This window comes from Neospora caninum, chromosome XI (assembly GCF_000208865.1).
Source record: "Neospora caninum Liverpool complete genome, chromosome XI".
Lineage (NCBI taxonomy): Eukaryota > Apicomplexa > Conoidasida > Eucoccidiorida > Sarcocystidae > Neospora > Neospora caninum.
Genome location: NC_018397.1, coordinates 4,578,384 through 4,596,527, shown reverse-complemented (window position 1 = coordinate 4,596,527; position 18,144 = coordinate 4,578,384). Strand labels below are relative to the sequence as shown.

General features: G+C 58.1%; 1 protein-coding gene across 1 annotated transcript; it reads right to left on the bottom strand.

The window, feature by feature from the left end:
- Positions 1-4,372: 4,372 nt before the first annotated feature.
- On the bottom strand, positions 4,373-17,500 carry NCLIV_058430 (uncharacterized protein; the record flags this gene model as incomplete). Its single annotated transcript, XM_003885399.1, has 8 exons — positions 4,373-5,339; positions 5,997-6,222; positions 6,758-7,579; positions 8,070-9,569; positions 10,056-10,256; positions 10,612-12,171; positions 12,613-13,227; positions 13,672-17,500. The coding sequence occupies 8 exons, from the start codon at positions 17,498-17,500 to the stop codon at positions 4,373-4,375; spliced, it is 9,720 nt and encodes a 3,239-aa protein (XP_003885448.1).
- Between the last annotated feature and the right edge of the window lie 644 nt (positions 17,501-18,144).

Below are 18,144 nucleotides of genomic sequence, written 5' to 3'. Positions count from 1 at the left end.
GAAGCATCACTCCAGACGGCAAATACTAAAGCATGTAACGTGGTGGATAACCAGACACTGGATCGCGCGCCCGCTGCTCACAGTCTTTGTAGAAGGCAGAAAAGCGCATCTTCCGTTGAATGCTCCAGCCGGCCTTCTAAAACCGTCATCTGCCAGCGTCAACCGCCGGAAATACGTCCGCCGAAGGACGATTATTGCTTGGTAAGACAGACAACACCTCCGCCAGACGCCACAGGCAAAGCACGACGTGTGTGTCGCGCCAGAATGATGTAGTCGAATGCACTGATTGCCGGCTGCAGAACTTCCTTGCAAGAAACAACGTACACCGGGCATCACCTGCCTACTACCCCCAGCAGCATCACCAGCTTTTCCGCGTCTCTGCTTACAGAATGCCGTCTTCCCTCCATCGCATAAACAGAAGAAAAGCCCCACCAAATTCTCCTAGATTTCGTTGTCATCTGCAGGAAAGTGCTCCTCAAAGTACATCTTAGCGCGTTCCCACATCAGCCGAAACCGAGACAGTTTCTCTGGTGCCATTGCCTTAGCCTCTAATACATCTGCGCCTTGAGCATATCTTCTGGCTCTCTTTTTCATCTCCCGGTACAGAGACAGATCTATCTGGTATTGTTGAAAGTCATACCTCTGTGAGGGCGTCTTCACGACGTCCTCTACAGGGGCCCCAGATCGAATAGGCAGCTCACTGATTTTTTTGCCTGTAGTTTCTGGACTCTCTTCTTTTCCATGATTTCCTGTATTCGCCTTCTCACTTGCGGCCCCCTCTCTCCTTTTTCCTTCTTGTTCACCAGTACCTCGCACCAGTTTGTCGTCTGCGCCGTGGTTCTTCCGAGGGACATACGATTCGCGGGCACTTTCACTCCTCCCATCTCCATCACGGGCGAGCTTTCTCATTCCGACTGCGTCGTCAGTATTTGTATTCACTCCCAATTCGGAAGTTACTATACCCTTTTCGGGTTCCCCTGTATTGGAAGGATGTACTTGATCATACGCGCTGTCGGCCGCCAAACGATCGTCCTGGTCAAATGATGCTTCAGTTGCATTTTGCTGTAGATTTTCTAATTGCTGTTCCGGTCTGTTGTCATAAGACATGTGTACTGAGGTTCCCTTTGGCCTTTCATCTTCCCCTTCGGTCTCCTCGTGTGACGACTCTGCTTCTTGCTCTGTACGCGATGTCGCCGTCGCAACGACATGTGCACACCAGAAGACTGAAGATGAAGGACTGCCAGGCTGTGCCTCATTGTGGCTGGAAGGACCCGGCATGTCTAAAATGAATCCCCCCAATATCGCCGAGACAAAAAGACGCCAGATGACGTCCATCGGGAAATGCCTACAGGAAGTGGGAAAAACTGGATCAAACGAAGTGATGCACTGACGAAGGGAACTACCACATGGTAAACAAAGTATTCTCACGAAGGGAATGAATGACTGCAGGTTTCCGCGTCACCGAGGTACGGCAGCCGCACGGGCCATAGTTTGTCTACACCGGCGGTCGAAAATGTCAGATACGCTGAAATGTAAATATGGTGATTCCGGAATAATGCGTCTCCTCTCCAATGCAAACGGCGCGACAGTTAACACTTCACCGTACGCAACGGTATCACTTGGACGCATTTGCCTTGTCGAAGCGTCATACCCAGAAGCCTGACCTGTACGAACATCCACAATATATGGCGGCAGGGGACCGGTGGCACTTGTCGCTGCGGCGACGATACCACGCAGCTGTGTGCCGTGAAGAATGGCGGAAACGGAGTCTTGTCTCCACTTCGCTTAACCATTGCTATGAAATCAAGAAAAACGTCCTAGACAAGTGCGGTCTCTGAGAGGCGAGGAAAACCGGTCCCAAATGCTCTAGACACCAACTCCGACCAGTAGCGTTACTGGGACGGCCACGACCAGCACACCGCCGCTGGAGACCAGCGTGGCAACAGGTTCCCCTTGAATCAAGTGACCCTGTGTAATGGGGTTATCCGATAAACTGTGACTTCGATCAGGGATGAGCGACCTCACTTTTCATTTTACTCTCTACATGTGGAGGACCTCCATCCTCACCAACGGTGAGGCCAAAATCGTTGACACGGATGTTTCTCAGGATAGACGGTTGCTGGAAGTAGATACAAAGCGCCGCCAGCCGCGATAGCTGCAGGGTAGGGCCGTGGAGGGGGACCCCTAGACCAAACAAGGAACGCAGTATCCCAGGCACTCGCTTACGTATCAGGCTGGCGATGCCGACTCGCAAACAAACTCGTTAGGGCTACTTTGTTCTTGATCAGGCTGGAGGGTAGGGGATTTTTGTGTGTCGATCTACTTTTGCTGGTTATCTTTCTGCTATTGTCAGTGTTCTCCAGTGCGTCAAAACGCCACGAACCTGCTCTACTAAGTCGAACGGAAGTACGCGGCACAGCTGGTTCCCCCTGTTCAGCTTGGTGTGGTCACTATCACGGTGCCTGACGCTGACTACCAGTACTGTCCGAAGCTTTAGTACGAAATGGCGTTGACTCCCGTCGCGGCAAGGCCGAGTATAGAACATAATCCCCAGCTGTACCCAAAACAGAACAGGGTGATTCCGAAGGCCGAGGGGATTTCGTGTGGTTTTAGAGCCGAGCAGCACGGAGCAGGGGTCCCATCCAAAGGCCAGGTTTCACCAATACCAAAAGGTTCCCTAATAAGACGGACATGAAGGCATCCGTCACAGAAGTGCCTTCTGGTTGTTGTTCCTCATCAGATCTTGTTGACGAGTAGGAGGAGACGTCTTCTCGCGCAATGCAGCAAATTTGTTGCCTGTGAATCAGGTGTGTCGAAAAACATTTCCAGCTGCTCGTTATCTATATTCTCCAGGAACTAACGACAGCAGTGCAACAGCGGAGGTGGGTTTCCAAGATGACAATGCTTTGTTCCATCTGCTGCAGGAGGTGAGAAGAAGGAACTACTGAGACACTTGTTGCGAAGGCTCTCTCCTAGTTTCGATAAAGAGCATAACGGACAATCACGCGCAGCAGATGGGTCGCGCAGCCCCTTCATGGAGTACGGGGTCCGCGGTAGAAATGTGGTTCAAGCGGGAATTTTTGTATTGAGTGATCTCTATAACACCAACAGGCCTTATTAAACCGGAGGAGCGGATAAATAACATCTTATTTCGCGACTACTGCGAGGAAGAGGTATTATGGACGCGGCGATTGACACGGCCCCGTGTACTGTTTTGCGGGTTATGCCTGCGGCACCGCGTACAATTGGTGGTACACGCGGTCGACGTACCAGAAGGAAAGTTCAGCGTTTCGAATCGATTATGCGTTGGGGATCGATTATGCGTTAAGGGATTTGCATTCAGACACATATATAATCACTCATCAGTACTTAAAACAGTTGAAATAATCCTTCCGTACCACCCGGTGAAACACACCACCACCAGAACATATCCTGTCAGACGCTAGGAACACGGGCGTCTCACCATGAGTTTATTATCCACGTCGTCCTTACCATCACTGAAGAAACTTTCGTTCTTGCCTGAATATCTCATGCGGGTTTGGAAGTAGGTGTCGCGAGAGAAAGACTCAGCAGCATCTGCCCTTTCAACAGGGCGTTGATCCCACGTTCTGTTTAACTTTGCCAGTACTCTCCCCAGTGTCCGACTGCTGGTGGGATGAGCGCCTGTCGAAAAAAGCATCTGGGCTGACTGGTGCAGGGAACGTTCTAGAGGATCCTGTTCCCTCTTACGCACAAAGCTTGCATTCGAACGAAAAAACGAAGGTTCACTCACAGACACAGACAGCGGTCTCGACAACCTCACCGCGTCGCATTCAGCATTAACACTACATGCACGACTTGCATTTCCTTTCCCACGATCGCGAGAACGGAGGATGCCCTTTCCTCTTAGGCCATTAAAAGAAAGTGATAGTCCCCGTAAAAAAACAGTCGAAAATATTACGCATCGCATAGGGAACTCTGGAAGCCAAAACAACAGGGCCGCGAAAACCACAAGTAAAAAACAAAACCGCAAGGGCTTCGGGAAACGTCTACCCAGTCGATGCACAGGATTATTCATTTCTGGTGGGCTGCTGTGACGATCCAGACTTTTTGTGCATGCCTCACACCCTTGGAAAATGCACAGACGTGGAGGTTTGTATCTCCACGTTGAGAACACATAATGGAAATGGAAACCTTTATCTCCACTTTTTTTCCTGGCAAGATTGCAAAAAGGCTCGAGTTTACCCATGACGTACCCGACTCGCTCTCGTTCAGCCGACTTCCCATAGTAGCCATTTAGTCAGTTCCACCAGCTTGGGGACTTCCCCGCAGCTTCTGCACGCGACCTGATATGGCCGCAGTCTTCAGCCGCAACGCTCACCCTTCAATCACCCTAGTATTCTTTTCGTCCCCCACCTCCCGGTGCATCGGGAACGCCATCGGAAGGAACAGCTCCCGCAACTTCGTCTGCTCCTCCGCTGTTGTCTTGCTCGTCATCGTCGGGTCCCAACCAGCGGGGGTCGACTTCCCACCCTCCCATGAGGCACCGGTAGACGACGCAAGCGCGCCGGGCTTCTTTCAGCGTCTTGTATACGTTGAGTGAAAAGCCTTTCGTCTTAAACCTACCATTTTCCCTCCACTGACACCTCCACAGTTTCCGCGAGGCGTCAAAGTACACCCCAGTCGGCAAAGACGAGACTGCAGCAGCTGCAGGGCTTCGGCGTCCACTGCGGTGAGAGGTCGGACTACTGCCGGGCTGCACCCACAGTGTGTCAGTTCCAGCGTCGATTCCTGCTTCCCGAGCGCCTCCCGACCGAAGTGCACCGCCTCGTTTCCCGTGACGAGGAGAACTCGCGGGCTTGTCATCGCGTGTGTCTCCTTCCGTCGCTGCGCCTCGCCCTTCCGGGAGTCCTCGGCCCGGCGTGCCGAAGGTTCCGAACTGGGCATCGGCCTCCGGGCTGTCCTCGCCGTCGCCTTGTCGCACAGAAGACCCTGCCCGCCCTGCCGCAGCCCGCGTCATGGGAGCGTGGAAGGCAGCTGGCGACGAACCCCCGAGTCCGCCGCGCCTTCGCCCACTGCTCAGAGACCGGGACGGTGTCTCCTCACCGGAAAGACCGGACGACGGACGGAGAGACTCCCTGCAGCTAGTTCGGTTTTCACTGCTACGACCATCACTCGGGCGCGTCGCCCTAGCTGTCTTCCTCGATCGTCCCTGGAAACGGAGTCCATACTTTCGCGGGGGCGGGACGCTGAGGAACATCTCCGAGCCACTACTCGTGTAGCCGCGTTCATCCGCCGAGGAAGAGAGCGAAAACCGTTCGTCGTCGTCCCACTGCGGCGAAAGAAACGCTGGGCTCTTCCTGGAAACACCACACGCACAATGGCAGTCGCGCGGATCTCATTCAACACAGGGTCCCAACTCTTCTGAGCTTTTCGAACCCGACGAGCGTCCAGGGCATAAGCGGGCCTCGCCTCTGTGGATGCTGTAGAGGCCGTTCGCTGCTAAAATGCAGTTCCAAAACTGCCTGCATCACCTCGAAGACTTTTCCGATGCGTGTGGCAATATCGAATACCTCTCGCTCCCGTCTTGGGTGCCACCCACGACGCTTGTTCAACCCTTTTGTTCAATTGCTTGGATCAAAGGAACACTAGAAACGAGAGAACGGAACGCGAGTCGCCTGTGAACACGTTCCCAACTTTAGCAGTGTCCGTTCGCTCTTCTGTGTCCTCTCCCTTGCTTTCCACATAGAGGTCGTTGCACCCCTGTATGTTTAGAAGCAAACGACGAGTCCGGACCCCAACCAGGCGATGCTCAGATTATATACGCGCGCCTGCACTCCCTGCTCCTCGTTTTCCTTTCTACGTCACAGGTTTCGCCTTCATATGTATATACAGACAGGCAAAACGAGAAAGGAAAGCGTACGGGGGCTGGCATGGATAAAGCGTGAATGTGGATATGTTCACCTTCCGGTATGTGGCGTTCTGTAAATCCATTCAGCTGCATTCTTCTGCCTTACCTGCCGTGGTGACGCATGCCGCTAAACCCGTACCTGCTTCCGCCCCACCGCAGTCCCTCCTGTCTCTTCCAGCCTTGAGGGGCATCGGCACGGTAGGCAAAAGTCTCGCTTTGGTCGTGCCTCCACGGCGGACTCCCGTCGTCCTCTCTATGCACCTCGTCTCCAGAGCGGCACAGCTTTTTCCACCGAGATGCGCCACGCACGCCGAAGACGCACGGCGACATGACTGAGACACAACGCAGAGACGGGGATCCCTAAAATAATGAGAGGAGAAAGCTGCGAGAAAAGACAGTAGAAGAGAGGAAAGCAAATGCAGGTGCGAGTGCAAGGGCCCCGGAGTGGCGGGTGCAAGATGAGCGAATGTCGAAGACAACGGGACGTCAAAAGAAAGGCACGTCAGAAAAAGCGAAGCAGCCGAGCCTGTACCCCGCCACATCCCGGACGGAAAAGAGGCCAGGCGCCAGACCACAAAGGACAATGAAAAGGAGCAGTTTCGTGCAACACAGAATCGAACGGGGAATACATCGAGGGAAGATGGGCTTCTTGCGTTCGTAGGCTGCACCACATGACTCACTCTTACACATATGCCTATCACTCGCAAACAGATACTGAGGCCCGCAAGCGCCCAAGACTTCACACCAGCCCTCTCTCTGCTCCCGGTAGACCCGAAACATGGCAAAAGTGACAGCTGAGGCCAGACGGGTCCCACCACCTGAAAAGCGCATTCCGCCGAGTTGCTCGTGGAACTGCGTTGAACCTACAAATGGGTTTGCCGGCTTCTGCGCTGTCCTCCGGAGCTTGGGACCCGAAGTCGATGAGGAAGGCTTGGGGAGTTTCTTCTCGCCACACCGGCTGGAGCAGCGCCTCAAGAAACAAATTTCCACGCTGCTGCGCGTGTTTCTCGTCTCTCTTCTGTCGTTTCCTCGTCGCTCCCCCCTTTCTGTCTCTCTGTGCACAGCCCGCGTTTGCCAACTTTTCCAGGGAAGGAGCACGCGGCCGACACGCAGTTCGAGCGCCACCTTCGCGAACCCCCCTCTTTATCTCGCCTCGGCCTTCGTCGGGACCCGCACCAAGGTCCCCCGCGTCTCCTCCCTTCCAACTTTCGTTCGTCGATTCTAATCGATCGGACGCAAGAAGAAGGCACGTAAGGGAGTCACCTTCTCCGTGTAGTTCTTGCGCATGTCGTTCGTGCTTCATTTCCTCCAACTCGAGGGTCCCAGCTAAAAAGAGAGATGCGCTGTGTCCCATCGCCTCCGTCCATCTCTGGCCGCCTTCGTGGCCTTTCCGGTCTCCCTGCATTCCTCTCGCTTCTGCCGCTGTCATGCCAAGCCGCGCCGGTATCGCTGGTTCTATCCCTTCGTCTCTCTCCTCGTGAAGCGCCGTCTGCAACGCGCGCCGAGTCTCGCTGTCATCGTCGTCGCTCGAGGCCAATGGTGTCGCACGGAGCTCGTCACCCGCGGGCTCCAGGACGTCTGTTTCGCTCTTTCCCGGATGAAAGCTCCGCCGCGACGAAGCGGTAGCCTCCCTGACTGCAGTCCCAACCGCCCGACAGAACGCTATCGCCACGGCGTCTTCGACGCTCGCTGCAGACCACACACCCCAACCAGAGCAACAGAGGGGACCGGCGAGATAACTGGACTGCCGAGAGGGACGGAAATGCCGCAGAACCCGCGAGGAAGCCGGATTGCGAAAAGCGACCGCAGCGACTATCCGCCGCCCCACGGGCGAAGGCAAGACGAAGAAGCACCAACCGAGAACGCGTGAACGCAGTGCGTCAAACCGAAATCAGAATCTGAAAGCCAGAGCCGGGAAACGGTGCGCGACGCCTTGAACCGGCAAACGCGTTTTGTACAGCTAAAGGTTAGACAAAAGGCACCAAAGAGGAAGGAAAAGGGGGAACGGTAAGGGATTCTGCACCAACCCCAGCGCTTCTGACGCAGCCGCTGAAGGAATGGCCGAGGTGGCGAAAACGAAAAAAGACAAATTCGCAAAATCATTCGAGGAAATGACCCAGTCCCACCGTTCGCCTTTTCTCTCTGCTGGGAGACCGGGAGATTCCGGCCCTTTTCTTACCTTTCGGTTCACCCACTTCGTCCCTGTTTTGGTCGCTGCCTCGCTCGCTCTCTCGGTCGCCCACGATCCCCTGTTCTTCTGTCTCTTGCTTCGCCGCAGAGCCTCCCGGGGCATCTTCGCCTTCCTGCTCCCCTGGCAGGGCTTCGTCTCCTTCCCTCTCCCTCACACATTCCAAAGCGTCGAACAGGCCTTGGAGGCCCCGAAGCAGCTGCGCAACCCGTCCGCCTCTCGCTGCGAACGGGGCGCCCTGCAGGATCTCCTTTTTCTTCTTGTCCAGCGTCACGTATGTGCGAATGAAGCCAAGGCCGTCGTGGAGCATCTGTTGACACAGTCTGGGATCGACGTGCTGCAGGGCCCTCTTCAGGTCTTCCTCGTTTTGTGGAACCTCTGTGAAGAGACGGTCTTCGTCGCCACTGGCGACAGGAAGCAACGGCGGCGGTGCCTGTTCGGAAGACCCGGAAGCGTGTCCCTCGCCCTCTCCAACGGGGAGAACGGGCCGAGAACCTCGATCATCTGCATCTCTGCGCGCTCGCCCTTTTCCCTGCTTCGCGGCTTCTCCGCATGCAGTCTCTCCTGTCTGTTCGTTCTTGACGGCAGTCACAGAAGATGCACTCTGCTCAAGCTCCGCCGCCTTCTCCTCGTCGTCCTGTCCGGGAGGTTGGCAGTGCGCGGCCGCTTGGGTGTCTTCCGTGCTTTCGTTTTTCGCCACTCGCCCGTTCTCGACGTCGGCACTCGCCTCCCTCTCTGCGTCGCTCTCCTCTTGGCCATCTGCTGTCTTTCGGTACAGAGCAGAGAGGGCAGTCGAAAGAACAGTGTCGAACGCGACATGTTGAACAATGCAGTCTGGATCAAGAGAGACATCGGAGATTCCACTGCTCTCGCTGGTGGTAGACACCACTGCAGAGTCGCATGAGCCGTCGCTGTCACCTCCCCCGTCTCCTGCCTCGTCCCCGTTGTCCCCGTCGTCGACTGAAACCCCTGAAGCGGGTTCCCTCCCCTCGCGACATTCCTGTCTTTCACTCCTTCTTGGGTCTCTGCACCAGGGATTGCCCGGACGCGGGGAGGCGCCAGAACGGGAGGCTTTCTCACACTCTTCGCCATCGCTCTGCTCGCCGCCGACGCGGGCCTCCCGCGTCAGACGGGGAAAAGAGAGAACCAAGTCCTCGAGCCCTCCACCACCTCTCCCCTCCGCCGAAACATCTTGGTCCGCGCCTTCCTCGCATTTCCCCCGTCTTGAAAAGGAGGCACAGCGGCGCATCTCGGCTGCAGCCCGCCACCAGAACGGCTCCAAAACGCCCTTTTCGATCAGCCACGTCGACACCGCGTTTCGTTCTTCCTGTGGATCCTCTTCCGCTTCTGCTCCAGTGCCAAGCAAAGCGCCCAGCGACGACGGCCGCGAGACGCGCGACGTCAAAGTGTCTTCCGAAAACACGGCGCGCGCCGCCGAGCCATGGCCGACTGGGAGAAGAGGCAGCGTCAAAGCAGTCGAGCGTCGCGAGCCTGGAAAAACAAGGAGCGAACAGCAAATTCGCGAAGGAGGTTAGGACAAAATAATGGCGACAGACGGGCGGCACGCCCCTGGGCCGTGTAGGTTTGAGACGTCGACAGGCGGAGACAGACGGCAAATCGGTATCAGCATGAAATCCATGTTTCCGTGAAACTCGCTTACTGCCCTCTAGGCTTCGTCTCGAATCGCTGGAACGCGCGCATCCCGGTTGCTCCGAACTCCTTATATGTATGTATGTATGTATGTATGTATGTATGTATGTATGTATGTATGTATGTATGTATGTATGTATGTATATATATATAAACGGACAAATATTTACATTTTGTGGGTGAGTGACCCTGTCAGCAAGGTCGGTGAGTGTGTGCTTGCGAACGCGACGTTTGGCCATGCATCGCCCAGTAACGTTTCTGCGCCCTTCTGGTCTCCTTCGATCTTCCCTCAGTCCTTTAAACTGACACAACCGCAGAGGCTCCCACCTGCACGTGCGCTTGGATCTCCGTCCTCGGTGGTCCACGATGACGCCTGAGGAGGCGGCGGGCGTGCCGATGCATGCACGTCGTTCGGAGACGGAGGCGAGTCAACCGCCGGAACGAGGTACGCCGCTCCCTTGTTGGCGTCGGACAGACGTCCGGCGGCTTGCACGGACTCCGATGCACGCGCGCCTGAGGAAGCCGAATCTGAGAAGAGAACATAAAGAAGCGCCAAGAAGCGCCTGGACGACCTACCATCGCCGATGGCCAAACCGGTTCCTACCGAGAGAGCGAAAAAGAACGACGATTTGGCGACTCAAAAAAACTCAGGCATCTCCACAACAGACTCACACGCGTTCTCTTTTGCACATGCCCTCTAGCACGTGTCATCTTGCACGTACACATTTGTTTTCGATCCATTTACTGTGTGTGGCCTGTGGTCGAGAGTTGAGCACTGCGCAACAAAAAAATCGTACAGCCTCGGACGGTTGCGTATCCTCGTCCCGCCTTTGTCGCCGAAACGGTTTCGGATACCGGCAAGAGACGTGAACCTGCGCCTCACCTCCATGACTTCCACTGCTCCTCTGAGAGGTTGCGTCGTCTGAGGGTTGCGAGCTCGCCGCCAGATCTTCCTTGTCCTCGTCGCTGTGTTCAAGACCTCCACGGTGTGCGCTGGTTTTTTGCTCGTCGCCTTCCGTGGAGGCTGCGCCGGCGGTGTCTGCGCCGCTGGAGGCACCGGTGCATGCAGTCTGACTCGCCAGTGGCTGCGGGTTCAGCCTCCCCCGGTCTTCCTTCCGGCCAGAGCCCGCCCGTGAGCCGCCCCGCGCCCTCCCGCTGCGTCGTCCCCGCTCTCGTCGGCCTCCCGGAGACGGCGACGGCTGTGGAGAGGAGCAAGTGGAAGGCTGTGCCGACGCGGCATCGCCGTGGACCGCCGCCGGGTCAGAGCCCGAAGCGCCTCGGGCTTTGTCTCCTTGAGGACAAGGTGACGCTGCATGCTGGGGGGACGCCCCTCGCGAGGCCCGTCCTCGCCAACCGCGCCGGGCGACTGGCCCCGCGCCCTTCCTGTCTCCGCCCTCCGAATCCAGCAGAGACTCGTCGACCGCGCTCGGTGGTGTCTCCTCTGTCCCTCGGGCCCCCACGCAGCGCCGATCCCCTTCGTGCAAATGCACGGCCGGGGAGCTCAAAGATCTTGGCGAGGCTTCGCCAACCGAGCGGCCAAGAAGCGCATGCTCAGGTATTCCTGCAGGCAGCTTGTCGCCGAGCGGGCCGCGAACGGACGAACCGCCGTCCTCCTGCACGCCTCCCTTTCCCTCTGGAGAGGCCAAGGCCAGAGCGCAGTGGGGAAACGCTGTAGACGGCAGGCGAACGCCTGTCGCGACAGACGGAGCGGTCGGGTTCGCAGTTCCCACGGACGAGAGACGCTCACTAGCTTGATCGCTCATCGCGCCCTCGTGGGCCAGTCGCAAAGCAGAATTCGTGTCGGATTCCGCCAAATCTCGCGCCTCGCTTTCAGGAGAGGGGAAAGACCCGAGGGGAATGTCTAGGTTTCTCGCGAGCAGAGCCTCCTGGAACGCGTCCGAGTCGTCGCGGGAAACGAAGATTGGGCAGGCGGCACGACTCTGTCGGTTTCTCTCCCCTTTCCTGGGTCTTCCCCTCCGGCGCTTGTTCGAAGCTTGCTTCAGTCGCAGGAACCGCTGGAGCCGGAGCAAAATAAGAACGAGAGCGGCTCGGAGTCCAGTCGCATCTAGGGACAGAGGCTGAAGCAGTTCGTGCAGGAGGAGCCGACTTCGCGCTGGGATCAGTCTCCGCCTTTCCCCCTCTTCGCCCCGCCTCGGACTCGCGCCTCCATCTTCTCGGTCCTCGTCATCTTTCTTCTCACACACGACTGCGCCGCTGTCGACTCGCGGCGCAATGTTCTTCCCAGCGCGCTGCGCGTGAAAACTGGCCTCGCTGAATGGCGGCGAGACGTTGCCCCGAGGCGTCGCGGATTCCGACAACGGCGGAGTCGTCGCCGGGGATAGGCCTCGAGGCTGATTTGGGCCCGGCGCGTAGGCTTGCGCCCACAAGTTCGAAAACGCCGCGACCGCGTTCGGAGGCGACGGCGAGGAAGTTCGCGGGGTACCTGGGTGGGACACACACGCCAGCGGTGCCGGCCGGGAGCTTGCGAGAGGATCGGAGTCAGCAGCCGACAGAAACGACCCGTGTTCACACTTGCCAAAAAGGTGGAGACGCCAGAAGAGCCACACGGGACGAATCAGAACAAACGCACGGGAGCCAGCTAGATGCGCCACCACGAGGCAAGGCCGAGATAGAGCAGAGGAAAAAGAAGTTTCGCTTCGCGAACGTCGTACTACGAACAACTATCCTCTCCGCTACAGCTATCGACAATGCCCGCTTTGTACGGAGGATATGGTAACTTCTTTGTACCAATCTATATTGGGGGTTCGGAAGTCGTTTTCCCAAAAACTAACGACGCGTTCACAATCGCCCGCTCCGCTCTTCTGCCTCTCCCTTTTCTTGGTTTGTTCCTGCGCTTCTCGAGAAGTGCTTATCACTGCCTCACCTGGCCCGTCAGCCGGGGAGCAGACGGTATCGGACGCTTGGCCTCGGTCACAAAGCGACGCCGTCGCGCTGGCGCCGCCGTCGTCCTTTCTGCGGTTCCGCACAACGAAGTACTCGAACGCGGAGCAGTCGGCGAGCCACCGGACGCCGACGCTGTACCACCGAGAGGCTTGGCGTCGGCCGCGTTGTGTCCTCGGTCTCGAGCAGGGAAAGTCAAAGAGCGACGCTGGCCCTTCGTCGACCGTCTCTTCTTCGTCCCGTCGTCGCGCGCCGGCTTTGAGGGAGCCGAGGCTTCGCTGTGCCTCTCGCAGCTGGTGCAGCTGGCCCAGCAGGCGCTGGATTTCTTCTCCCACGACGCGAGAATTCGAGGCTGGTGAGCCTCGAAGCGACGCCTCTTGGTGGATCTGCTGGTACCGACAGAGGAGACCCCGCACTTGCTGCCTGAGGGTTTCAGTGCGCGTCTCGAGCTCGGCGTGTTCACGCGGCGAACTGTCTCCAACTGTCTTCGTCAAAAGCGAAGGACGTGGGACAGGACGAGCTCCGCGGGCGCGAAAGGCGAGACACAGCAGCTGGATGGCACGCGTCGCCAGAGTCGAAAAGGACCGAGCGAAGTCGTCTGAAGGAAACGCACCACTCCGACAAAAACATGATCGCCGGGACAACAGCCAAAATCTTCAACTCCTGCGTGCAATTGTCTACACAGGAGTGTAACCAGTTTCAGGAAACGCGCGAAGGGAAACCCTCGGCGAAAACGATGAGACAGACCCCACTCTACACGGACGCAAACGAGAGAGAGAGTCAGATCCAAACGAGGCGTCAGACCTGTTAAAACACACACTCCCTCTCTCTGGTCACTGGCAAAGGTCAGCAAGGGGCGAGAGCCACTGCGGAGACGGCTGGGAGAGCCGGAAGGCGCTGAAGAGAGCGACTGATACCCAGAGGGACAACTACATCGGAAGGTCCGCATGTCAGGGGTAGGTGGGAAAGACAAAACTGATTTTCCACGATGGAATGCATTCTTCAAAGCTAATACGGATGCGGGCCTTCCTTTCAACCTCACCGAGCGTCCAGGTCTGAACTGGCGCTGCGTCTGCGCTGTTGCACGTGAGCTCCGCCCACCACGCCTTCATTTCTTGCATGATTTCTTCCTCTGTCTTCGAATCTCCTGCGGCGCTTCCGAATGGCGCCTTCGCCGCCCCACGCCTTTCTTCCCTGCCTCCACTCTCCGTAGAGGGCTGGTTGGCGTCCTGGTCCCTCTCAATACGCAGAGGCAACGCGACGCCCTGCCACGTCCCTCCACTTCCACGAGAGAGACACGAGGGTGAAATTGCTGAGCTGAACGTGGCGGGTTCGGTTCCAGCGGGCGGCAGCCAAATGCGTCGCCTTATTCTCCCTCCATGCCGGGCATCGCGGGCGCGTGCCCATATGGCGACGATTTCTCCGTTTTTCCCCAGAGAGTCTCTTTGGGCGTCAGGAACAGGACCGAGGCCGCGCGCAGCTCCAGTCGGGGTGCCAGCGTCTTCTCTCCGCTTATCCGAAGTCTCCCCTTCTTGCGTCGAACCCCTGGAGGCGCATGAGCCCGACCCTGGACCGCCGTGGGACGTCGGCTGCGACCGTCTCAAAATGCAAATTCCTGTCGCTTCTGAGAACGGGGACATCTCAGCCGCGTTTCCTTTTCTCTTACGGCCATCGGCTGCACTGTTCAGACCTTCAAGGAGGCCCGCTCGCATCGGCGGCGGCAACGTCGCGCACTGCTTCTCGTTTGCGCCTCCGGTTGGCCTCGTCTGACCTTCTGAGTCGCGCGGTCTCGATTTTCCGGGGACAGGCACGGTCGCTTCGTGTTCGCCGGTATCGTCGTGTTTCGAGTCCCCAAGCCCCTGCTGCGAACCCCAGTCCAGCGACACTTTCGTAATGTCTCGTTGGCCTTCGCCGTCGTCGCTGGCGTCCTTCTTCGCAAGAATATTCGGCGCAAAGGGTACCACCGCCACGGACGACATCGCAGCCCACCTGTCGTTGCCTTCTCGGAACCGCCCGTCCCCCAGCCGGTCCGAGAGGCTCTCGTCGGCTCCTGGTGGCGGGACATCACTGTCCTCTGGGCCTTCCCGTAGACACGCCCGCGGGGTTCGGCGCCCTCCCGGCATCGCCTCGCCGTCGTCTTCGTCCCTCGTTCCCAACCGCGATCTGTAGCCAGCCGACGGGGGTGAGCAGTCAGACACGGCGTATCTGACCGAAGAGCAGGAGCGCGGAGTCGAACACCGGGACTCCACCTGGCTGGCTTCGCCCTCCCGCGTCTGCTCTTCGTCCCGTCCACGGCGCTTCTGCGCCCCTCCCGTCTTGGGCTTCTTCGAAGTGGCAATCGCGCAGGCTTCGCCTCTTCCTTCCCCGCGATGGACGGACTCCGACGGCGAATAGCGGCGCCGAGGAGGGCACACGCGCCTTCTTCGAAGCTCGTGGGAACCCGACAGCGGTCGCGGGGAATGCGGGCCACCAGAGCCGGCCGGCGAACGGTCCCCGCCCCAGGCGGGAGCTCCTGGCAACCCTTCGGCCCCGCGTCTCGAGAAAGACCCGAAAAACGACCTCACGTGGCGCGATGAAAGGGCTAACGGCCCGGAATGACAAGGCAGTTCCGCTGCCGAAGGCGAGCTGGTGCTGACTTCAGATTCTCGGTCGTCGTCCGTCTCCAAAAGTTCACGGAGACTCACAGAAGCCACGCATCCATCTTCAGTGCCCGCACTGGCTCTTCGGCCGGGATCTCGAGAGGTGCGGCGCCTCCTTACCGACTGTCTGTACGCCCGGAAGACGCGATGCGAACGGAGGTCGCCGCGAGGCGAATCGGCCCCTGGGAACAGACGAATAGCCTGACGAAACTGTCCACTGTTCAGAACCTGGCGCGCTGCGAAGAGGGTCACACGGAGACAGGAGTCCCTCTGATCTTGCGTCTCGGACCGGGACTTGGAAGACGCGTTAGAGGCAGAAGCGTCGTTCGACTGCGCCGGCGATCCTTCCTGTTTCGTCAGCAACGCCTCCATGGTCTTCGCTTTGCTTTCGTCTCGAGCACTCGCTTCGCGCGCTTTGTGACTGCACATCGTGCTCGCTTCTCCATCCTCCATTTTGATGGTTCCTCCTGCCGTTCCACCTGAGACTTCCGTCTTGGGTCGACCCTGAGCTCCCTGCCTCGGGTGCCTGCAAGGCAAGGCGTCCCCTGCAGCGCGTCCACCGGTTTCCGCCCCGTGCGCCACTAACAGAGCACCGGCCGCTTCCTCTTCAGTTTCCTGCGCACACCACCACTGCCTCAGGGTGTTTTCCACGAGTTGAGGAGCAGCGACAAGTGCCAGGCGCCGGACGCTCGCGGACGCGACTGCTGCAGCCGCCAGAGCAGCTCTACGACTTTCTGCGCGCTTCCTTTCCACGCACCGCCGCATGCAGTCTGCCTGCTCCAGAGAACTCGCCCGCGACGAACCAGACATGCAGACACTTCTCGGGCCTCGTCCGCGCGACCAACCGGAAAGAGCCGCCGCGACAGCCGCTGCCTCAGGCACGCCTTCCCCCACCTCAGACGACAACGCCTCTTCTCCCAGTGTCGCCGCAGCGCCTTTCGCAGGACAGGAAGAGTCAAGGGTTGCATTCCGTGAGCTCGCTCCACGTTGGGCGACAGGAAGGGACGGAAGGGACGTTTCTACCGTCCCAGCAGCAACTGGAACAGTCGCGCCGCTGCCTTCTGCCACGGTGCCCCGCTCAAGAGGCGGTGTACTGACACCAGGAGGAAACTGCGCGAGAGCTGCAGCGACAGCCGACGCAACGGAGGGCAGCCGCAAGGGAGGCTGCCGGCGCCGTTCAAAGGCAAAACGTTGAGCCAAGCAGCAACGTTTCTTTGAAGGCGACGCTGAATGCCGGGTGTCGATAGGAGTTTCCCGTCCCTCCTTCACCAGAGGGAACCCGCTTCCTGGTGCATGCTCCTCCCGTTGATTTTCCCACCTCTCGGGGCAATTCCGACGGGGAGATGCGTCGGAAGGGAAGAAGCCTCGGCTTGTCTCGACAGAATCGCGTGCGTTAACAGGTCGAGTGAAGTCGCCAGCAACTGACGGCGAGCGGGACCGCTTGGAAGGTCCCCGACTGTCCAGCGTTTTCTCTGAAGCCTTTCGGACTCTGGCTGTGTCAGAGAAGTGCCCGGCCGATGGAGGAGAGTGCGACTCGGGGGAACCACCTGATCCCGCGGTAACTTTTTCAGACAGTGAGAAGGCGTACGACGGCCCAGCGGTACACGGCTCCGCAGCGCCTGCGGCGTCCAGTGACGCTGGCACCCCCGCCTTTTGTGCGTTTCTGGGCGCCGCTGCGGCGACTCGTGCACTTTCGTGGTTGCCTCCGTCGGACCGTTTTTTCGCCTCGACGAAACGCTCCGCCGACTGCGCGAGCCTTTTCTCCACTGACGAGGCGGTCTCTTCAAAGGCTTCATACATCTCCCCGCTTCTGCAAAGGCTGGTTCCTTTTTCTGGCCGGTCGTCGTGTCCGGCCACCCGCGCGGTTAACAGAGACGAATACGTGTTCTCTCTTGTCTCTTCAAACTCACGCCACCTTCGGTTCTTCCTCACCGGCGAAGGCGAACGCGTCCGGGAGTCGATCTTGTTGCCCCTGTCATCTCTCGCATGGTCTGCTTCACAGACGTAGGAAACACTCGTGAAGGAAGGCGAGGTGACGAGGAGGTTGGGAATCGAGAGACTCGGAGAGAGAGTAGGGGTAGAGCTATCTCTCTCCGAGCGGCACTCCTCTGCAGGAGACGAGACGGCAGCGGGGAGTCCCAGAGAGGAAGGAGACGGCGAGTTGCGTCCTACTGTCTCTTGGTCGCTTTCTGGAATTTCAGAATTTACGGGTCTCTCCCAGTGGCCCGACATTGAGGCCTTCTCAAGCGATGGACGCTCGTCCGCTTCGCCATCCTTTCGTTCCTGTTGAAAATCCCCAGAGGGTGACGTAGGTAAGCAAAGGTGTGCTTCCTCTGAAAGTCGCAAGGAAGACGCTTTTTTGTCCATATTGCCATGCGTAGGCGAAGACTGTGGATGACGCTGGAAGGCTGAGACATTCACATCTTCTGGAGGGCCAGATCGGTCTTCATCTTCTACCCCTGAAGCGTCTGAAGCCGGAGGCAGGGGCTCCCCATTCACGAGAGCAGTCAATGGAGAGCCGTCGACACCCTCGGCCTCGAGCCGGCACTGTCGCCGGTTTTTTGAGGCATGAGCCCGCGGTGATGCGGTCATTCTCACAGATCCTCCATTCACGGGACCGTTACTCCAGCTATAAAGGACTGTTCTAACTCACACTTTGGAAACCATTAGGTAGCCCGAGAGGTATTTCCAGCAGACTAGGGACACGGAAACTGAGAAGAAAACAGTGCGAAGGCGCAAACTGCGAGACAGTCAGGTGAGACGCTGCGATTGCTGCAATTGTGATGACAAAAACCAGAGCAGAAGCTTTTCAAGCCTCATAGCATATGGGTAAGGAACGATCTAAGCGTCAACCATCCGCGGCATGGAAGACCTAG